The sequence below is a fragment of the Microcaecilia unicolor genome, unplaced genomic scaffold (genome assembly GCF_901765095.1).
Source record: "Microcaecilia unicolor unplaced genomic scaffold, aMicUni1.1, whole genome shotgun sequence".
NCBI classification, from domain to species: Eukaryota; Metazoa; Chordata; class Amphibia; order Gymnophiona; family Siphonopidae; genus Microcaecilia; species Microcaecilia unicolor.
Genome location: NW_021963494.1, coordinates 64,380 through 88,373, shown reverse-complemented (window position 1 = coordinate 88,373; position 23,994 = coordinate 64,380). Strand labels below are relative to the sequence as shown.

At 42.1% G+C, this 23,994-nt stretch overlaps 1 protein-coding gene across 1 annotated transcript in view; it reads left to right on the top strand.

Moving 5' to 3' along the window:
- Positions 1-9,981: 9,981 nt before the first annotated feature.
- The window catches only part of LOC115459366 (nck-associated protein 1-like), a gene marked incomplete at its 3' end in the record, with an annotated part of 67,655 nt that continues 53,642 nt past the window's right edge, over positions 9,982-23,994 (top strand). The window contains exon 1 of the mRNA XM_030189203.1: positions 9,982-10,040. Within this exon, the coding sequence (XP_030045063.1) occupies positions 10,011-10,040 (30 nt within the window). The remainder of the gene's footprint in view (positions 10,041-23,994) is intronic.

Below are 23,994 nucleotides of genomic sequence, written 5' to 3'. Positions count from 1 at the left end.
TTCAAATTAGTCTTCTATTATAGTTCTCTAAATGTTCCAATTTTAAAGAAGTTTTCATTTTGTCTTTTATCAAAGGATCCGTGACAGATTTTAGCGATGTTATTTCAGTTTTTTGAGCAAATTGTTCAGTCTTAACAGTTTCTGAGGTTAATGTTAAAGAATCAAGCTTATTTACCAGCAATGCTGTATCTCGAGAAGTTTTTGTGACCGTAGTTGTTGAATTGCTGCCCAGATAGAGTGTAGAGTCACCGCTTGGGGAGCTTGAAGCTCTATGTTCAAACCATCTGCGTCCTGGGGAAGAGTTCTACCATCTGAGGCCCTTTGGTTACCGACTTACGGTCTCATCGAGTCATCGCTCATCCGAAGGGCTGCAGGGCAAAGCGGCGGATTAAGATCTGGCGGGGATAGTGATGTCTCCGACCCTAGTGGAAACGCCGCTCCTTCGGGGATCAACCAGGTTTCCTCATGCCAGTATCCACAGGGGTGCTCGTGGCAAACTGTAGGAGCTTTCGCTGGCCCGGAGGGAGTGATTGGGCCGACGGTAAGACACCCTTCACTGCACTTTTCGCTTTGTATGCGGCATATTGGAAAAAGGTAATAATTGAACAGAGCTCAGCGTTAGCCTCCACAGAGCCTCAAGCTCGAGCCGCCATCTTGACTCCTCCTCCTAACCCTTGCTGTTAACCAAATTTTAAGTTTTATTTTAGTACTAATGTATTTTGTTTAAAGGAGTAGTATAGTAGAGGATTGCAGTCCAGTGTTACAGCCCCTCATCCAAATATTTGGCGCTTTATTAGAGTTTTACAAAAGGAGCAGGCAATGGCTGAGGTTCAACAAGAACATCTTACATAAGTATTGCCATACTGGGAAAGACCAAAGGTCCATCAAGCCCAGCATCCTGTTTCCAACAGTGGCCAATCCAGGTCACAAATACCTGGCAAGATCCCAAAAAAGTACAAAACATTTTATACTGCTTATCCCAGAAACAGTGGATTTTCCCAAGTCCATTTAATAATGGTCTACGGACTTTTCCTTTAGGAAGCCGTCCAAACCTTTTTTAAACTCCGCTAAGCTAACCGCCTTTACCACATTCTCTGGCAAAATTCCAGAGTTTAATTACACGTTGAGTGAAGAAAATTTTTTTTCTCCGATTCGTTTTAAATGTACTACATTGTAACTTCATCGCTTGCCCCCTTAGTCCTAGTATTTTTGGAAAGCGTAAACAGACGCTTCACTACCCGTTCAACCACTCATTATTTTATAGACCTCTATCATATCTCCCCCTCAGCCGCCTTTTCTCCAAGCTGAAGAGCCCTAGCCGCTTTAGCCTTTCCTCATAGGGAAGTCGTCCCATCCCCTTTATCATTTTCGTCGCCCTTCTCTGCACCTTTTCTAATCCACTATATCTTGAGATACAGCGACCAGAATTGAACACAATATTCAAGGTGCGGTCACACCATGGAGCGATACAAAGACATTATAACATCCTCATTTTTGTTTTCCATTCCTTTCCTAATAATACCTAACATTCTATTTGCTTTCTTAGCCGCAGCAGCACACTGAGCAGAAGGTTTCAACGTATCATCAACGACGACACCTAGATCCCTTTCTTGGTCCATGACTCCTAACGTGGAACCTTGCATGACGTAGCTATAATTCAGGTTCCTCTTTCCCACATGCATCACTTTGCACTTGCTCACATTAAACGTCATCAGCCATTTAGATGCCCAGTCTCGTAAGGTCTTCTTGTAATTTTTCACAATCCTCCGCGATTTAACGACTTTGATTAACTTTGTGTCATCTATCTCCTCCACAACATCAGTATAAAGCATCTCAGGAGTGTCTAGTTGAGCTAGTTGAAGATTTTGGGAAGAAATCTGTAAGGATTTTCTTCGAGGTATTGCTCATAATCTTACGTTTTAGTTGATATGTTAAATATTTTGGAATAAGTCGATTTTCTAAGTTGACTTCTGTTTTGTTTATAAATCAGTATTTATAATTGACGTGTTTAGAATAGTTACATTGGTCACTTTGTTTTTTTTTGTTTTGAAAAGTGGAAAAGTATGTCTTGCATTATGAACGTTAAGGGTGGGAATTGTCTTTCCTGGAGTGGTAGGAATTGGATATGTGGTAAATCACCTAGGTAGCAAGTTTCCAGAGGGTGATCTGTGCGTGGGAACTGACTAGAACCCACAAAACACACATACAAGCACAGAGGTTGAACTAATTCAACGAGGCATCTTCTGCATGATTTTCCTACCATGTACTCCCATCCCTTCTGCTGTTACTCTTCTATTCTACTGGACAGGCTCCTAGCAATTTAGTTTTGTACTTTGTTTTTCTTGCTACAAATTATGCTTTGAAATAGTGACTAAACCATTTAGCTTTCTTAATGGTTCCTATTTACAGTAGCACTCAGTGACTAAGGGGTCCTTCTACTAAGGCATGGTAGGCCTAATGCGGGCCTGCCATGTGGTAAAAGGGCACTATCGCAGGACACGTTGAGGCATCCTATGCTACTCCTGTGATAAATTATTTTTTGACGCATGGTTATTGCGTAAAAATAGCAAAATTGCAAACGTTTTACCACATCAGTCCATTTTTCCTGCATTTAAGTATGCATTAGCATTTAATACAGTTTAAGAAAAGGGCTTGTTACTTAGTTACAGCTAATATTTGCAGTTAACAGATAAGAGTAGCCTAGTGGTTAGTGTAGTGGGTTGAGAACCTGGGGAAAGAGTTTCACTGCAGCTCCTTGTGACTCTGGGCAAGTCATTTGACCCTCCATTGCCCCAGGTACAAAAAAAAACACAAACAAAAAAACCCACAAAACTAAACTTAGGGGTCCTTTTATTAAGCTACACTACAAGGGACCATGTGGGTTTCCCTGCATACTGTGGCCACTTTTACCACAACTGTAAAATGGCCGCATTTCCATTTTTTCCATTAATGGCCAGGCGCTAATTTCGCAATTAGTGTGTGGCCATTAGCACGTAAGCCCTTATCGACACCTACTTAGTGGACACAAAGGGCTCACGCGCTAACCATGTGCAAATCGGGTGGTGTGTGCAATGTAGCTGTGCTGATTAGTGCTGGACATGCTTACTCTCCAACCCCCGCAGAAGCATGCATAGATGTCTGATCTACCGCCAGAGATCTGAGAATGCCCCACGGTAGTGCATTTTGGAGCATGAGAAGTATGTATTGATGCCTACCGTTGCTTAGTAAAAGAACCCCTTAGATTGTGAGCCCACTAGGAACAGAGATAGTACCTGCATATAATACATATAAACCACTTTGGTTTGAACCCACAGAAGGGTGGTATATCAAATCCATTTGACCATCCTAAAAGTAAAAATGGAAGAAAGATGTAAATAACGAATCTTCAGTAAACCAAATAAAGCAGCAAAAATTGGAACAGAATTTTGCTAATGCAATCTATCTCATGCCAACAACAGTTGGATCATCTCATCTTAAGTTCTACTGATCAGGAATACCGCCGGTGGAGCTGTCAGTTTGTTGAACTGGTTCCAGCCAAACAGAATAGTGATTACTTCAGTCACTTTGAAGCAGAGATGGTTGCAATTCTTGGTGAACAGACATATGTCTCTAGACTCTACTACAACAGACTGCTGCTGATCATCCCATGGAAAATTTTACATTGTATGACTTTCCAATGGATTGATGGAGTCTTTAGAGAGGATGTCTACTTGTCTGGCCCTCAGAAGATAAAGGTTTGAACACATTTGATGTTCTTGCATCAGTTCTTGAAGATGTTAATACGGAGTTGGAATCATTGTCTGTTGTTCTAACAATTTTTGGTCTGATAGTCAACTTTATGAAAGCCTTTTCTGTAATTGGACATCATGATAATTAAGATTCAAGTGATGAATTAGACAGCACTATTTCTAATGCAGATGACAATGATGATTTTAAAGCATTGTTTGTTATAAGGAAGCCAAGGGTTTCAGACACATTCCCTTCATCAATACCTGCAGACAGTCAGAAGACAGCAGTAGTATTGCAGGCTGGTCTGAAGGAACTTTTTAATCAGACTGAACATTCTGCTTCCTTCCAGTACACTTGTTGAACACCTTTGTAGTTGTAGTGGTTTAATAATGACTCACAAAGGCACTTGCATCAGCAATAGTCATTTTCAATATTTTGTTTTATTAAAATCAAAGTGGACTGAACTGAAGAACAATAAATCTGTTAGAATAAAAATGTTAACAATAAATGTATTTACTGTAGTTATGACACTTTTACTCAAAGTATATTAGGCATTGTAGAAATGGTGCAGAAAAATTAGCACTGGTCGAGTACTATTTATAGAATAGTACTTAGAGCAGATTTTAAGCACTGGTATAAACTCCTGGTATTTGTGTGTGGAAATGGGGCTATTCTAGTGCCCTGAATGCAAATTTTCAAAAACACCTTCCCTGGCCACACCCCCTTTTGAGTTGTGTGCTAAAGTATTTAGGCATGCCAGGTTATACTATAGCACACAGGCAGATCTGCGCATTTAAATCCCAATTATCGCTAGTTAATTGATAATTGCAGTTAATTGCTAGTTAATGGCTCGTTTGATAATTAAGATTCACGTGCATCTTCGATCCATGCTCAATTTTTGGCATCGAAATCTTGGCTAGACAGCAAAAACAGCAGATGACAATAAAAATCCAAAATGTATTCACCACATAAAAGCGTAAATACTTAAAGCCTTCATGGCCATGTTTCGCCCGCACAAGAGCTGCATCAGGGGCTGTTAAACTGTTAACAGATGTTAGTATAAATAAAAAAAAAACAACAACTCATGAACAAAAATAAAAGATTAAATAATTTTTTTAAACAATTCATAAACCATCCCCCTATTAAAAATCATATAAAACAGCAAATATTGCAGCAGCAGCTCCTACTACTACTATTAATAGCATTTATATAGCGCTACCAGACGCACGCAGCGCTGAACATTTGACATAGAGAGACAGTCCCTGCTCAAAGAGCTTACAATCTAGGTGAATCTGCCACATTTGTACTACTACTTCCAATAACATCAAAGCATCAGTGAAGGTTCATGTATTTTTAAGCAAATATGTGCCTCCTTTGATCATCCCCCAACGTTTTAGTGTCCAATGATATCACTGACGCGTGATAATGTCACTGGAACGCACAAATTGAAATGTATAAGTCCTGAGGCGTTTTTTTTTTTTTTTGCATATCTTTAGTGTTTTTCAGGAGTAAAAACTACAGAATCTGAAATCAATTTTTATTTGTGATGAGTTTTAAGAATTCTGACATTTAAATATTGAGTGTGCTGGGAGACTAATAAGAGTGAAGCTATTGTAAAATCACTTAAAACAGATTTTTAAGCGAGACATTGTGGCCTTCTTTTTAAATCAATGTGTTTTTTAGGAGTTTTGAAAGTACAATTAAGCTGAGCAGTGACCTATGACCCCCACACAGGTATCTCAAACAGCAAGTACTAGTACAGCTGTAGCAGATTAATCACAATTTGCTGCTGCTGTATAGAGGAAAGGTATGTGTTTAATATCTGTTTTTCAGCTGATTCAATATCTGCAGTGCTTGCTGTTTAAATTATTTTTAATGGGGGATGGTTTTACGATCTTTTAATAATGATTCTTATTTGCCCTTAGCTTTTAACTATTAAGCGATAAGATTTGGATTATAGCTGTTCAGTATTTGAGGTTTTTTTTTATTTTCTGCCTCCTTTTTATCTATAGGCATGTTTTAGGAGTTGGTATTATGACCAATATTGCTTTTATATATGTTTTTGGCTAAAGTCTGGTTCATGATTTGTTTTTTTCAAATTATTTATTTATTTATATTCATGAGTTTTTTATTTTATTTATACCAACATGTTTTTTAATGTATCTATTAAACAGTTTTAACAGCTCCTGATGCAGCCCTTGTGTGGGCAAAACATGGCCTTGTTGGGCTTTTAAGTATTTCTGTATTTATGCTTTTATATGGTGAATAAATGTTGGACTTATCGATCTGCTGTTTTGCTTCCTGTCTTGAATCTTATGGATCATCTGCCCATTTGTTTCCTAGGATTGAAATCTTGGCACCATATATAGAATTCAGGGATAGGTTTTTTACTTTCACTTAAAAGTACAGTGAATAACACACAAACATAAGTATTAAAACATACATTTATTTTTTACTTAAGTACTTTGACCTAGTACTTTAAATAACACTGTATATAGCAGTGGTTACAAACCTGATCCTGGAAGTACCCTAGCCAGTCAGATTTTCAGGATATCCACAATGAATAGTTATGACAGAGATTTGCATGCACTATCTTCACCACATGCAAATCTCTCATGAATATTCATTGTGGATATACTGAAAACCTGTCTGGGGTGCCTCCAGGACCAGGTTTGGGAACCACTGGTATATAGTAACATAGTAGATGACGGCAGAAAAAGACCTGCACGGTCCATCCAGTCTGCCCAAGAAGATAACTCATATGTACTACTTTCTGTGTATACCTTACCTTGATTTGTATCTGTCATTTTCAGGGCGCAGACAGTAGAAGTCTGCTACTTTCTGTGTATACCTTACCTTGATATATATCTGTGATTTTCAGGGCACAGACCGTAGAATCTGCCCAGCACTACCCCCGCCTCCCACCACCGGCTGGTGGTAGTATTTGAGGTACAATACAGGGATGGTCCCCTCTTCATAGCACTTGGTGGGGTAGACTGGAGGCAAACATGTACATTTATGACACCAAAGATCATCTATGTGCTCCAAATCCTGTTATTTTACCTCTCCGGGGAAAAACAGATGGAAATGCAACTGGCAAAGTTTCTATGAAAAAATAAACCTCCACTAATATTGCTATATAAATTAAAGCTTTGCTAGAAAAAACCCCCCCAAAATCAGGATAACAACAAAATGTCAAACACCAGTTCCAGTCTAAACACTACTGAACGGGAGACAGGTATTAGTGATATTGGGAGAATGAAACAATCAATCAAGTGTAAACTCTCGAATGATACGGAAAGCCTTCAGTAAATAACACCTTAGCATCCAGCTACTGGTCCATGGGAGCGTATTTCAAATGAATGTAGTCTTCCCAGAGGCAATCATTTAAGTCAACTATACAGTATTGGGCTTCTGTGTGTATAGTGCCAAATAAATGTGCAGTAAGCAAATTACAAAACTTGCCTTAAATAGTCCAATGCTATTGGATATACAAAGGCTCATTTTCAAAGCACTTAGACTTACAAAGTTGCATAGTAACCTATGGAACTTGGTAAGTCTATGTGCTTTGAAAATGTGTACCAAAGTCTCTCAGTTTGTTTATAAGTAAGCCCCAGTTTCAAAAATGTGAATAAATGGGTGAACATCAATTGTCTCCAAACTCCCCTGTTGCTTTCCTACTTTACCAGCTTTTCTTAATATTTCCAGATACTGTTATTCATTTTCCTCTTTCTGCAATTTCTTTTTCCTTACATTTTCAGTTACTACTTTTGCGAACCAAAGAAGCTTTCTTTTTCTCTTACTGTTAATTATTTTCCTTAATACAGCTCATTTCAGTTTTGCCCATTGCTTTTCTATTTGTACCTGTTCCCATCCAGCAAACAACTCCTTGAGGTATTCCCCCCTCTCAACAAGTTTTTTTTTTATTTTGATTTGTTATTTTAATCTAGAACCATCAGTTCTGAATGAACACTTTCCACATCCGTTTTAATATTGAATCACACTATACGGTATGGCAACTTATCTCCAGAGTTGTGCAATCACAGAAGCCTCTCTCATATAAATCCCCTCATCTGAGAAGTCTTATGGACTGATTGCTCATTAATCGAAAGAGAAGTCTGTTCTTTTTTATTACTATTGCTCTTCTAGTATTAATTAGCATTATGCACTTGTGATTAAGGTAAATCAACGGTGGAACGCTATTTATTTATATTGAAAACATGAAGGTGCAGCACAGGCCCAGCTCAAGGGATTATGGTGCCCTGTGCCAGTTTGCATTAATGTCCCCCTCCCCACCAACGCTGTGGGTGTGGCTTCTTACCCTCCCTCCTTTGGTCCAGTGACTCTCCTTGCAGCGGGTTACCATATGGCTCCAGAAAAAGGAGGACGGATTGAGCCAGCCGGGTTTTACTTCCATTGCTTTCCATTGAAAGCAATGGAAGTAAAACCCGGCTGGCTCAATTACTTCCATTGCTTTCCATTGAAAGCAATGGAAGTAAAACCCGGCTGGCTCAATCTGTCCTCCTTTTTCTGGAGCCATATGGTAACCCACCTTGCTACTACTACTACTTAACATTTCTAAAGCGCTACTAGGGTTACGCAGCACTGTACAATTTAACATAGAGGGACGGTCCCTGCTCCTCCCCCTCCCTGTCCTGTAAACTGTGTACAGTTGATGGTGGTACACCAGGTTGAATATAGTTGCAAAAAACACAGAAAGGCGTTATATCAAGTCCCATCCCATTCCTTCTGCTGGATCCTACCTCCTTCAACATATTCCTGTGGACGAGATCATGTGGCAGAGGAAGAGCAAGCGTGAAGACTCAGGTTGCTACTGGCAACTTGAACATTATTTACAAGACCATGTGGGGGGTGGGGAGGAAAAGAGAAAGAGATGCTAGACCAAAAAAAGGGAGAAACACAGGACCCACCATAAAGAGATGGCTTAATCCTTAGATCCGGTGAATTCAGAGGCTGGGGATTTTGGTGCCCTAAGCCAGTGCCTCACCTGGTCCAATGGTTAAGCTAGCCCCTAGTGCAGCAGCTGAGCAGCTGAAAAATTTACTGCAAGTAAGTACCATCGACGTGTGGAGCATTTTACTTATGTAGAGACATAAGTGTAACTCTTACGTTGTGTTATTAAAAAAAAAATGAATAAACATAATTGAGCTTGAAAGTAATCTTTACCCACCACTCACCTGGATCCCCTCCTCATTCACTAACTTCTTTCCTCATCAACCTTCTTTCCGATGTTGGGCCTCGATAGGTCCTATCATTTTCAGCCCTTAGCAGCTGCCTCTCACATTCCTTAAAACTCCCTTCGCTGGATCCTCCGCCAAAAGGAATTCATGTAATTGAGGTAAGAAAGAACACCCTCACCCCAAAACAAAAAAGCTTCCAACTTCATAGACGCCAACTTTTCAAAAGTGATAAGTCCTAAAGTCCAGTGGAAATAACCCCTCCAGGGACACTATTAAGGAGTTTGCTCAAGCACACACAGTACCCACGGCGCTAGCTTCAACCATTAAAACACCAGAAAATTACCGCTAACTCTAACACAAGAAATCTGCAAAACCAGAACTGGCTCCCAGTTCCCAGCACTCCCCTACTTTCGGCTCACAGTAAACATAATGTTGTAGTAATACACTCCCGGTTTTTTTTTTTTTTTTTTTTAATGGCGAAAAGGCTGTCACATTTCTAATAGCCGTTGGAAGGAATAGTGAGCCTTGACAACCTAAAGAAATGAACAGAGCACAGAGGGTACCATAAATCAGAATTTTCTTCAACAATAATCCAACCAGGAGACGAGTAAAATCACAAACATATTCCTCATCCCACCCACTCTGCTTTTCCTTCCCCCACCCCCCTACTCCTCCTCCTTTTTCCTTCTTCCTTCATTTGTGTAGGATCAAGAGGGGGCGTGAAAAGCCAGCGCGTGCGCGGTACTTGCCGCGGGAATCAGCCTCGTTCTGGCTGGGCTGCGGCTGACGTACGCCACGCCTAGGACAGCTGGGGAGTGGGAGCGAGCGCAGCAGGGTTGTTGGTGTTTGGCGATCGAAGAGCGGAGGCGTCACAGCGCTAGCAGGAAGGAAGCAGGAGCGGTGCTGCGGTATTCCGCAGCTTCTAGCCCTTGCGAGCCTTTTCCTCGTTTTCTCTCCCAAGCCCTGCGGCCGACTCACGGACGCTTCTCACTTGGGGCGGCATGTCGCGCTCGGTCCTGCAGCCTAGCCAGCAGAAACTGGCGGAAAAAACTCACCATTCTCAATGACCGGGGTATCGGGATGCTGACCCGCCTCTACAACATCAAGAAGGTAACGAGGGGTGGCGGAAGCGAGGGAGGGCTGAGAAATGCGCAGGGAAAGTGGTGGCCTCCGCTGGGCCTGGCCTGCTATCAGGGGGTCTTTTACTAAAGCTTAGATTGAGTTATCTGTAGCAGGGCCCATGGGAATAAAATGGGCCCTGCTGTAGATAACTTGAGCTAAGCTTTAGTAAAAGGCCTCCTCAGTGTCCTGCGCCCCGCTTGGGCGGTGCGTTACAACCCGGTGCGATCGTACCAGGGAGCATCGTCCTGCTGCCGGGGCGGAAGGCAGTACGGGTGAGGCGAGGGAAGGGTCAGATCAAACGGATATGGTAGGGTGCAGAAAACAAGCATTGCTGAAATGGTGGGGGTCAACAGCTCATTAATCCGGGTCTCTTTAAATGGTTGGGGTTCCTGTATATAGGGCCTGTCGCAATTGATGATCCCACGCTCAGAGGTGGTAGCATATTGGTAGTTGGGGGGAGGAAGGATCATACTTAAACGCTTCATTTTCGGATCGCTGTTATAAACATGCTTTTGGAAGTTACTGCAGACCTTAGGTTTCCAGTCTTTCTCTAATTTGGGTGTTAAGGGGAAATTCATTTGTATTGATGTGGATGCTATTAATTGCAAAAGAATTAGCGACAAAAAGCAGCATTTTTTCAGGCTTAACACATACATAAATAATTGGCTTTTTAACTGTTCAGTTTGAATGTTTGTCTTAAACTTCCCATATCCATTTTCTTTTATTTAGCAGACTCTTTGGTGATGTATATGTAGGTGTTTAGAAGTTGCCACCCATCCTGCAAAACTGGAAAATACTGTCCACTATGTTGCATGTTATCTTGTCGTAGGTGATATGTGAACCAGACATATGTACATATGGAGGCTCATTTCAAAGCACATAGACTTAATATGGGGCTCATGTTTGAAAGAAAAAAATGTCAAAGCCTCGTTCGATGTTTTTTTTTTTAAACCTATTATGTAGATGTCTATCTATGCAATTCGTCTGCAGTGCATCCAGATCACAAGGGGGTGGGATGAGAGTGGGCTTAGGGCATTCCAAACACTTGGCACATTTTACAGCTATAACAGAACAAAATGAAAATGTCTAGGGCTAAAACTTCAGTATTTTGATCTAGATCTGCCTTTACAATGATAAGGAATGAAAATGTGCCCTACATGATCAGATGACCACTGGAGGGAATCAGGGATGACTCCCACCCCCACAAATGTGAATAAAATATTATTTGGCCTCTATAATAACCTCAGATGTTATCGCTAGGTCTGTTAGAGCAGCATGCAGGTCCCTGGAGTAATCTAGTGGTTGGTGCAGTGCACTGTAGACAGGTGCACCCAGGCCCATACTTCCTCCTACCTGTTACATTTGTGGTGGAAACTGTGAACCTTCCAGAACTCACCAGAAACCCACTGTACCCATATATAGATGCCTCCTTCACACATAAGGGCTATTGTAGTGGTGAAGAGTTGGAAATAGTGGGTTTTGGAGGGCTCAGCAGACAAGGTAAGGGAGTAATGGTGAGATGTGTACCTGGGAGCATTTATATGAAACCCACAGCAGTGCCCCCAAGGGTGCCCCTTTGCTCTCCTGAGATGTCTAGGGGACCAGTCTGCTAAAATGCTGGCCCCTCCTTCATCCCAATGGCTTGATTTCCTATGTTTTTTCACTTGTACTTTTTTTTCTGAAAATGGTTTGATAAGTGCAAAGAGCACAAAAACTTGATACAAACGGTATTTTCCAACAAAAAGATAAATATTTTGTGCTTTCAATAACGGTTATGTTTTCTATTCGGATTTGGGACATTTAGCGCAGAATGTCTAAAGTCCAACTTAAATGTCATATTGAAAATGCCCCTCCATGTAACTCTGTTAATCTGTGTTCTTTGAAAATGAGCACCATAGTGCTTTATAACTTACACATGCACTTCTGTGTGCTGCCCATGTTCATGCCCACAGACAGTGTACCATCATTTCATCTGCTGCTTTTGGGATTTATTTGTTTTTTGTGTTTGTGTTATGATGTTTGTTTTGTTTTAATTTTATTTTATTCAACATGATTATTGGTTTATAATCTGCTTAGTTATAGGCAGCATATCAATGCATGAATAGATGAACATACCAGAAGTTTAACATGCTGCAGTGATTTGTTTTTCAGTCCTCAAGGCAAAATTAAGTTGTTCTGTGAGATGGCAACACTAATACACAAATATTCTCTCACAGATAAGTATATAGCAATAAAATTTGAGGTGAAATTTTAATCTACAGAGACTTCAGCAGTGCCCCTTGCCAGCGTTTTGCCACTGATGCAAGATATTTCAGCACCCACCTCCTCATCAGACTCCTGTAATATATATGTCGTAAAAAGCTTTAACTTCTGCTAACTTCTGATGTTTCAAATAACTTCAGTGAATATTAAATATTAGATACTCATCTCATGTTCAAATGGAGCAAATATATGTAATGTCAGACGAGGGGACAAAAACATCCGAAACGTTCAACATGCATGTTTCGTCTCCACAGGCTTTTTCAAGGACTGTCCTCAAAATCATCATTAGTGCCAGCTCAGCTCCATTTTGGCGCTAATGGTGATTTTGGGGACAGTCCTGGAAAAAGCCTGTGGAGGCGAAACATGCATGTCGGATGTTTTTGTCCCCTCGTTTGAGATTACATATATTTGCTCCATATGAACATGTGATGAGTATTTAATATTTATTGAAGTTATTTGAAATATTAGAAGTTAGTGGAAGTTTAAAGCTTTTTAAGACATATCGTAGGAGAATGATGAGGAGGTGGGTGCTGAAATATCTTGCAACAGTGGTAAAATACTGGCAAGGGGCACCACTGAAGTCTCCTTAGATTAAAATTTCTCCTCAAATTTTGTTTATTGCTATATTCTTATCTGTGGGAGAGAATATTTGTGCATGTGGTTTGTTTTTCACTATCAACTAAAAGAGAGCCATTTTATTTTTTGCAGGGTAGGGATAGGAGAGTTTTGAATCTCTCCTACTAATTGAATTAACTTTCTTAGGTTCATGAGAATTTTAAAATTTATTAAATAAATATATGATTTGACTACCATATGCCATTTCAATTCTCCATTGGCCTATTACCTCCCAGCAATAGCTAGAGAATTAGTAGTGGAATTAGTTTATCAATCGTTGTGCTTGGTTTGATTTCTTAGACTCATTAATTGAAATACTGGTACTCAAATATATAAGGCAAATTTCACTAATGTATCTTCATATGTCTGCCAATCACATTATACTTATTTTCTGGCAAATATAAAAATTGTCTTGCTTGTCATTACCTGTGCAAATAACTCATTATGTTAAGTTTTTTATGGAAATTGTTTCAGTAATGCCATGTTCCCTGCTGGTTTCCTAAGTAAAATACTATATCTAGAGACAGAGAATAAGGAGCTCCCATTCACAACAGGAAAAGCAGAGTAGGTCAAGAACTACATAGGTAATTCGTGACATCATTTATTATCCTTCACCTAAGCATCTTTCCTGTGAAGAAAAATCTGAAGTAGGGATCTATATGATCTCAGAAACTTATTGTTCTTAAGTTGTTTTTATGTAAGTTTAATTAAAGATGTCGCAAGATGTGTAAAATGTTGATAAAACTGAATTTCAAAAATAATAAAGCAGTGTAAATATCTACTATAATTAAACTCACCCTCAACGTTCTGAGGACACTGACGTCAGTGAAGCCAAGCCCTGACTTCCTTCAAAAAGGTTCGAAGGTTCGTGGTGGTGAAGCCACCAAAATCGCTCCGGGCCCCGCCCTCGAGGGCGGAGCTACGGCAGAACAACGAAGGGGTTGGCAGGCAGGGAGGCGGGGGAAATCTCGCGTCAAACGTCATGACGTTGGGGGCGGAGCTATGGCAGAACAACGAAGGGGTTGACCAGGGAGGGGAGGGGGGGTGTTGGCGAGGAAAGCCTTGCTAGCGCCCGTTTCATTTGCTCAGAAACGGGCCTCTTTTACTAGTCACTAATAAAAAAATTGCTTATGGTTTTCACTATTAAACCTAGGATGTCATTACATTTAAAAATACATGGCTTTTTCTGATAATGAATAAAATGTAAACAAACTTGGAGAGTCTGAAAAGTTGAGAGCTAGCCACCAACATTGTGCTCTAGATAACACAATTTTTGGTTTAATTTTATAAGTTTGGGGGTTTAGATATTGTGTAGTTACCAAAAATGCATTGATTTAGTTGAGCTGAATAAGAGGAAATGCTGCAGGGATTGGTAGCATAGAATGTTGCTACTGTTTGGGTTGGTACTTGTGACCTGGATTGGCCACTGTTGGAAGCAGGGATGCTGGGCCAGATGGACCATTGGGCTGACCCAGTATGGCAAGTCTTATGTTCTTATGCTTCAAGAACTTTGAAAATTACTTTAAGAGGAAAAGTTGTTGATTAATGTCATTGATTGTAGTGTGGGCATTGTGGCCGGAAGAATAGTAGAGTATATGGTTTTTGAAAGAGGAAGTGAGAATCTTGAACATGCTGCTGCTTAAACCCTTTATTTACAGATAAAAATGATCTTGCTTGAAATCTGTGTCGGAGCTGCTCAATTTTATTTTGTGGAGAGTAGATAATATTGTATGTGATCAGAATCATTTCATCTTTTTTGTAAGGTTATAGTTGTAGTCAACATTTTAGGCACTCCTGGTCAAATTCTGTTTTAGTGAATCTAATTGCCCTTTTGGAATTTTACTCATTCTTCCTCATAGAACTCTTAAATCAGAAATATTCATAGGTTTTCTTGCATGAAGTGCACATTTGAGATCACCCCACATATTTGCAATAGTATTTAAGTCTGGATTCTTTGAAATCCATTCCAAAACCTTAATCTTTAATTCTTGTAAGTACTTCATGATAGATCAGTAGAAGCAAAACATCATATAACAAACCATTCTGTGAACTGGTACACAGTCATAGGGCTATTAGCTATTTACAGGGGCTACGCAGATACTAGTTGAAGAGTTCCAGAAATCTAACATTAGAAATACCAATAGTAAAGAATTTGAAGTTGGAGTCAGTCTGGGAACGTTTCTTCTCTTTCCAAGGCTCTAAGATCTGGAATTCAATCCCAGGTTCTCTATTGGCTATAGCAAACTATACCTACTTTTGTAAAGCTTTAATATCACATTTTGATTTATTATAAATTTCTTGATAATTCTGAAATTGTAATTTGTCTTAAGATATTTGCCAGTCAAGCGCTTAAGCAACCCTACCAACCCAACTTAAATGCCTGTACCCTGCAACACAACGAAACCAAAGCTCGTAATGGACATATAATAACTCTTCCTCTCTACGATTCCCTAATGTGTCTGCACACACAAACCTTATTCTACCACAACATTACTGTATTTGTTCATTCCGGAATTGGCGAACGCCTTTATGGTACTATGTAAGCCACATTGAGCCTGCAAATAGATGGGAAAATGTGGGATACAAATGTAACAAATATCTTCTTGGTTGTAAACTGCTTTGAAGTTAGTTATAAGTGGTATAGAAGTGTCTATATAAAAAGAATAGAATAGTTAGTAGATAACAGAAAACTGACTTATAAAAGAATACCAGGGCTTTTTTTTTTTTCAGCCAGTACACACTGGTACAGAATAGCGGCACCTTTTTTTTTTTTCTTGCCTTCCAAAAGTGTCCTATCCACCCAGCTACATTTCTCGGCTTGTATTTCTTTTTTTTTTTTCTTCTTTTTCTATTGATGCACCAGCCATTCTTGAACCTGTGACCCTCATAGTCAGAGGCAGCTGCCTTCCAGGTAAAGCTATTCTGGGCCACAGGGCTGCCTATGCTGTATCGGCTGAAAAAAGCCCTGGTTATCCCGGCCCCTAAGGTTGGCTTTGCAAGAGTATCAGCACACCTTTTATTCCTAGAAAGAAAAAAAAACCCACGCAGGATTATTGGGACACTCTCTCTCCAATAAAAGTCCCAGATTTTGTTATCGGCCCTATTTCACAGTGAGTATGTATTCTTTCCAGCTGTCAAGTGTGTAATCCCGACTTCCTTGTCATCAAGCAGATGAAGCCATTACGTATGGGTTGTGTCCATCAACCAGCAGGGGGAAATAGAGAGCACTCAACTTTTCACAGTGCCTCGTGGCCAGCTAGCTCCACTGCCTCTTCAGTATTCTCTGTCTCCCCAAGCAGGGTGGCTGCAGCTTCTTCGAGCTCCATCAAAAATCTGCCTGGGGGTGGCTCCTGGCTTGCCAGTTGTTAGCCGGGGTGTTAGAGGCTATAGCAGCTTCACTTTGAAGGCACATAGGTCAGCCCTTTCCCTGCCTTACCCATGCCTCCGTGGATGTGGACATATTAGCTTGCTTTTCCCTGTCCTTTCCCACTCAGTGGATGCAGGCACATTGGTTCGCCTTTCCCTGCCTTTCCCACTTATCTGAGCCTCCGGAGTTTTTATTTACCTCTTTTGCCTCTGCTTTCCTCACAGCGTTAAAATAAATAAATAACTAAAGTTGCGTCGCGCTTTAGCGCAGTGATCTTGGAAAAGAGCTTTTTTTTTTCTTGAGATTTTTCTGCAGGACCGGAGCTGTGATACTCGGTCTAGTGAGGTAAGAGTGTTTTCTGACTCCTCCGGGGTGGGCCCGCGATCGGGACATTTTTGGCACCAACTGCCATTTTTGATTTTTACTGCCGTTTTCAGCGATGGCTGCGGAGACTAAATGTGGCAAGCGCAAATCAGCAGCGGGGCTCTGTAATTCGTGCTGTACAGACGGTAGAGCCGGCCCGAGCATGGCGAGCGGCGATCTTTTGCGCTCTGAGCTGGCAGCGGACGCCATTTTGGATTTTACACATGGCGCGGCCTCCGTTGCGATGGAGAGCCCTGAATCCGGGGGGGGGGGGGGGTCCTCTGAGTGAGGCCAATAATAGAGCTGATAGCCCTGGGCAGAATCCGGGCGGTCAGGGAGCGGTTTTCTCCCCTGATTTTGTTTTAATGCTGCATAGGGCGTACATGCTTAAAAGAGCTCTTCCACAGGGATCTTCGGACCCTCTGCCGGCCCCCCCCCCCGCCCCCCACTAACCACTAGGCTACTCCACTTCCCACTGCCATTGCTTGTGGTCTTGGACAAATCACTTAACTCTCCATTGTTTCAAGCATAAACTTAGATTGTGAGCCTCCCTGCCCCTCCTCCCCGCCAGAAAAATACCTACTTTTTTTTTTTTTATTTTTTTTTTTTATTTAAGTTTTCATATATATTTTTACACGATTAACATGTTTCTGTAACACATTGCATATCTTTGAATACATATTCTTTGATGAAATCTTCCCATACAAAATTTTTCATATATCAAATTATACAATTCTTTAGACCACAACCAAAATTATACCAAAGAAGGGGGGGAGGTGATCAGGACAATAGGAGATCCAAATAAGAAAGAAAAAAAAGGCACTGCTATATATGGCCTGACCTAACATTCCCGTTAAATCTCTAATAATCAGTATAATAACATTCTTATTACTCTTTAGGTTTAACAATTAGCTTTTTCATTTCTAAAAAAGCTTTAAGATGTTCTGGGTCATAAAATATATACTTTATACCCATATATTTAATCAGGCATTTACAGGGATATGCAAGCAAAAATGTTGCCCCCAAAGCTCGGGTTTCCTCTCGAAAAGTCAGGAATTTTTTCCTCCTATCTTGAGTTGTTTTACAGACATCAGGATATACCCAAATTCTCTGACCACAGAACATTTTCAAAGAATTTCTGAAATATAACTTCAATACTGAATTTAAGTCCTGCTCAAAAACAAAAGACACCAAAAGAGTTCTACGCTGTTCTATTTCAGAAAATGATGTTTCCAATATCAAAGAAATATCTAAAGGTTCTTGTGTAGTATGTTGTTCTAGTAGTAGTCTCTTCGGGTGATCCAATCTATCTTCGCTATCCCCAGGTTCAGCTTGTACAGGTATCGGTAAGTAATACGTTTTATTTAAAGGGGGTATAGCTGAAGCCGGAAACAGCAAAACATCTTGTAGATATTTTTTAAACATTTCAGTAGAACCAATGTTTTTTAACCAAGGAAAATTTAACAGTCTCAGATTCAGTCGTCTATTAAAGTTTTCAAACTGTTCTATTTTCTTGTGTATAATAGTTTTATCTACAGTCAAAGATTCAGTTATTGTTTTTAAGGTTTTAACTTCTTGTTGAATTTGTTGCATTTGCAACCCTGATTCCTGCTTAGTCTTTTCAAAAGAACAAGTTAATGAATCAATCTTACTCACTAACTGAGAGGTCTCCCGAGCTGAGTTCAAAACAGACTGATTCAATCCCTGCAATGCCTCCCAAATCGCTTGAAGAGTAATCTCCATGGGAGGATTTCCTTCCAACGTTGTTCTCTCAGCGTTCTGGAACGAGTCGACGCCATGAGAGATTTGACCCTGAACGACTTCCGTATGGGTCTGAATCTCCGCACTCTGTTCTTGAAACGCTGGGCATGGAGGTCGATTATTTGGCGGCGATAAGGATGTTTCTAGGTCCGAGAGGACCGAGGCTCCTCCTTCAGTCCTCAGCTCGGAATCGGACGCCTTTATAGTTGGAATGAGCGTAGTGAATCGCTCTATCGTCTGCTGGGATGGGGAGGAAGTTCGGGCCACTGGCGTTTGGCCTTTCACTATCCCCTTTCTTTTTGTATGAGGCATTTTGAAGATCAAAAAGGTAGGAATCACCCGCAGAACCGACACGAGCGATCAACACAAACGCTCAGGTCGCCATCTTGACACGCCCCCAGAAAAATACCTACTTGATGTAACTCACCTTGAGCTACAACTCAAAAAAAGCGTAAGCTAAATCCAAAAATCCCTTTAACACTCCACTAACCTAAATGTAGCAGTGGTAACAACAGTGATAGAATGCAACATCATATGCTGTTCATAAAGAAGCATTTTCATGTTGGCAGCTCTTACATTATAAACGGGAATATTACTACTACTACTACTTAACATTTCTAGAGCGCTACTAGGGTTTACTTTGTGGTGCCACGAAAAGGCGGGTCTTTTCGCCCGATCTTGGACTTAAAAGAGCTAAACAAGTGTGCGGCATTTTCACATCGAAACCCTGCGCTCCGTCATTGCGGCGGTACAGCCAGGAGAGTTTCTCACATCTCTGGACCTGAAAGAAGCTTACTTGCACATACCAATTTGGCCCCCGCACCAGAAGTTTCTGCGGTTTGCGGTGTTGGGAAAACATTTCCAGTTTCGGGCCTTGCCTTTTGGCCTCGCCACAGCTCCCCGAACCTTCTCCAAGGTAATGGTGGTAGTAGCTACCTTTCTCAGGCGAGAGAGTATCCGGGTTCACCCGTACCTAGACGACTGGCTCATCAGAGCAGACTCAGAAAAAGAGAGTCATCTAGCTACAGCCAGAGTGGTTTCAGTCCTTCAATCTCTGGGCTGGGTCTTCAATATGGCCAAAGGTTACCTGACCCCCTCACAATCTCTAGAATATTTGGGGGCCAGGTTCGACACAGCCTCGGGCTATGTGTTTCTTCCCGAGCAAAGGCGGTGCAAGCTTCAGAATCAGGTCCGTCTGCTCCTGAGGATGCCCCGCCTGCAAGCTTGGGACATTGTCCAGCTGTTGGGATCGATGACAGCCACCTTGGAAGTGGTGCCATGGGCGAGAGCGCACCTGAGACCTCTACAGTATTCTCTACTTCAACGATGGTCTCCAGTATCTCAGGATTATCAGTGCAAAGTTTCTTGGCTCCCTGCGGCCCGCCTCAGTATGGAGTGGTGACTCTCGGACAGCATGTTGCAGCGGGGAATGCCGCTGGCGCTCCCAGATTGGTGCCTAGTGGTGACAGATGCCAGCCTGAAGGGCTGGGGCGCACATTGCCAGGGGAAGCATGCCCAGGGTCTGTGGATGCCCGACGAGTCGGAGTGGTCTATCAACCGCCTGGAGTTGAAAGCGGTGTTTCTGGCTCTAGCCGCGCAGGCCGAACAAATTTTGCCACTGGGCCGAGCTGCATCTACAGTCCCTGTCAGCAGCTCACATTGCAGGTCAGAGCAACGTGCAAGCCGACTAAGCAGGCATCAGATCGATCCAGTGGAGTGGGAACTAGCAGACGATGTATTCCTGCAGATATGTGCCAAATGGGGCAAGCCAGTGATGGATCTTATGGCGACCAGTTCCAATGCCAAAGTCCCGTGCTTCTTCAGCAGACGGGAGGGATCCTCGCTCTGCCGGGTTGGATGCCTTGGCTCAACCCTGGCCCCTGGGCTTGCTGTATGTATTCCTTCCGTGGCCCTTGATAGGGCGAGTGCTCCTGAGGATTCGACTGCATCCAGGAGAAGTGGTGCTCATCGCCCCGGATTGGCCCAGGAGGCCTTGGTATGCGGACCTCCGACAGATGCTGTTGGAGGCTTCCTTTCCGTTACCTCTGGTTCCGCACCTGTTGTCACAGGGTCTGGTGCCGCTTTGGTCTTATGGCATGGTGATTGAGAGGGCACAATTGAGAGATAAAGGCGACTCAAGGTAATTTCCACTCTCCTGCAGGTCTGTAAGCGCTCCACTTCCGTGGCTTATGCCAGGATTTGGCGCCAGTTTGAAGTCTGGTGTGTTTCAAGAGCGCTTTCTCCGTTGCGGGCTCCTGTTTCGCCGATTCTGGACTTTTTGCAGGATGGTGTACACAAAGGATTGGCCTATAATTCCCTGCGGGTGCAAGTGGCAGCATTGGCCTCCCTGCGTGGCAAGGTTGAAGGCGTGTCCTTAGCTGCTCATCCAGTTGTGGCACGGTTTCTTAGAGGGGTGCTTCGGCTCCATCCTCCCGTGCGGGCACCTTGTCCAGCTTGGAACCTGGGGTTAGTATTGAAGGCCCTTCAGGGGGCTCCGTTTGAATCGCTTCGGCGTGCTTCAGAGAACGATTTGACACTGAAGGCCGTCTTTTTAGTGGCCATTACCTCGGCGAGACGGGTGTCAGAGCTCCAGGCGCTGTCCTGTAGAGACCCTTTTCTGCAATTCTCAGAGTCAGGGGTCACGGTTCGGACCGTGCCTTTCTTCATGCCTAAGGTGGTTTCAGCGTTTCACCTAAACCAGCCTGTTTTTCTTCCCTCCTTTGTTGAGGAGGAGTTTCCAGATTCATTTGGGCAGTTGCACCTTTTGGTTGTGCGCAGGACTCTGTTGCAGTATCTGCGAATTACAAATTCTTTCAGGATCTCTGACCATCTTTTTATGCTGTTTGCAGGTCCTCACAGAGGGTCATAAGCGTCTAAAGCCACTATTGCCCGTTGGCTCAAAGAAGCTATCTTTTCAGCATATCTGCTGTCTGGCCGGGCTCCGCCTGAAGCCTTTAAGGCACATTCCACAAGGGCGATTTCCTCTTCCTGGGCGGAAACTGGAGCACTATCTCTTCATGAGATTTGCAGTGCTGCAACATGGGCTTCTAAGCTCTCTTTCGCCCGACATTACAGGCTGGATGTGGCTGCCAGGAGGGATGCGCGTTTTGGAGCACAGGTGCTAGCGCGTGGTGTGGCTTGTTCCCACCCTATTTAGGGATTGCTTTGTTACATCCCATACGTAATGGCTTCATCTGCTTGATGACAAGGAAGGAAAAATTAGGTTCTTACCATGATAATTTTCTTTCCTTTAGTCATAGCAGATGAAGCCATGAGCCCTCCCTGTATGATTGTCTGTATTGCAGTGATTCTGATTTTAGGTGCTGTTCTTGTTTCCTGAAGTTATATTACTTCCTTGGGGAGTCAGAAAACAGTCTTCAGGATTCTTGTTACAGTTATAGGAGGATGAGTTCATTCCCTCCAGTTCATGTTTTGGGAGGATGAGTTTATTCCCACCAGGAGGATGCAAGTATTCCCTCCGTTTATACAAAGTGGAGGACGAGTTCATTCCCTCCAGGAGGATGAGTTCATTCCCTCCTTTTTTTGAGTTTATGCCCTTGTTAAGCGGCCATCGTTCGCTGTGAGGAAAGTTCATGTTATTCCCATTGCGGTTTGCCATACTGCTTTGGAAGCTTCAAATTCTGAAGAGGCAGTGGAGCTAGCTGGCCATGAGGCACTGTGAAAAGTTGAGTGCTCTCTATCTCCCCCTGCTGGTTGATGGACACAACCCATACGTAATGGCTTCATCTGCTATGACTAAAGGAAAGAAAATTATCATGGTAAGAAACAATTTTCCCATGTACATATGAATAATGTTGCCAATCTGGCACTACCATGAGAATTATCACCAGACTTATTGACCCACTCCTACCCTAGCTGAGATAATATTAACCATTTCGCTGACCTCATGTGCACCTTTCTTATTCACCTTACTTTACTTTTTGACTCCTCTTAATCTCTTACCTACCTATATGTTCCATCTTTGCTTATACCCTGCACACTGTCTAGTAGTGTATCCCATGGCTTGATGCTTGCCCCTGTGTTTAATCTGTTTATTAATTTTTTTAGCTATATTCATGCACGCCCTAGGAATTAAAGGCTAGTACTTTGCTGATGATATCCATTTGGTCTATTAACATTGACTCTGTGTTTCAACCTAACCCATCTCAATCACTTTGGATACTGTTGCACAATGAACCACTAGTAATAGAATATTTCTTAATTCCTCAAAATCTACTGCTATGTGGATCATAGGTTATCAAGATTTCAAATTATTGCACAGGCAATTTTAACTCCTTTATTTGAATATTGCAATTCATCGTATCATAAAATTAATAAAAAATGCATAATCTTCAATTAATGCAAAATGTGGCTGCTCACTTGATATATGGTTTAGTAAAATTTATTGAAGTCAGCCCTTTTATTAGAAAAATTGCATTGTCTAAAAGTGGAATCCCGCATTCAATTTAAGATTGCTTGTCAAGTATATAAATGTGTCTATGGCATGAATACAGTTATGGTAGGGCAATTAATACCAGTTGAGAAGTGCAAAACATTTGGCACTTGACATTCCTTCAACGAAGGAAATTAAATTGAAATATATTTGGTAAATCGTTTTTGTTTCAGGATCGTAAAGTATGGAATAGATACCATTATCTATAAGATTAATATCTAACTATGGTCTTTTTCAGAAAGTTTTAAAATCCTATTTGTTTCCATTGTGGCATTTGGTCTGAAGTTATATTAAGATACTAGTAAAAGAAGCCCGTTTCAGAGCAAATGAAATGGGCGCTAGCAAGGTTTTCGTCGCCAACACCCCCCTCCGTCCCTGGGCAACCCCTTCGTTGTTCTGGCATTGCTCCGCCCCCAACATCATGACGTTTGACGTGAGGGCGGGGCCCGGAGTGATTTCCCACTCCCCGCCTCCCTGCCAACCCCTTTGTTGTTCTGCCATTGCTCCGCCCTCGAGGGCGGGGCCCGGAGCGATTTCCTACCTCCCTGCCAACCCCTTCGTTGTTCTGCCATTGCTCCGCCCTCGAGGGCGGGGCCTGGAGTGATTTTGGTGGCTTCACCACCACGAACCTTCGAACCTTTTTGAAGGAAGTCAGAGCTTGGCTTCACTGACGTCAGTGTCCTCAGAACGTTGAGGGTGAGTTTTATTATAGTAGATGAATTATAAGTGATATCTAATATTATTGTAAACCGCTTTGAGAAATATACGAAAGCGGTATAGAAGAATTGTAATAGAATAGGTTGTCAATATTGATCAGTGGTGACTCAAATTCTGTTAGGCCCTCCAAATAAGCCAATAGATTCAGTAAAGTCCTAAATTGCTATACAGATTCCAAACAACTGAAACTGTGACATTCCCTCCCCCCCCCCCCCTTAGTCTCTCTCTTGCTCTGACCTTTCCCTCACCCTGCAGGCTGCTGCTTCTGCTGGGATATGGCTTTCAATAAGAACTTGAGCTGCATGATGCAGGAAGTTCAGGCTGGTCTCATGGTTTCAAGTCTAAGACTTGTAACCCCGAGACTTCCCAAATTTCCTGCGACATGTGGTGCAAAAGCAGGAAAC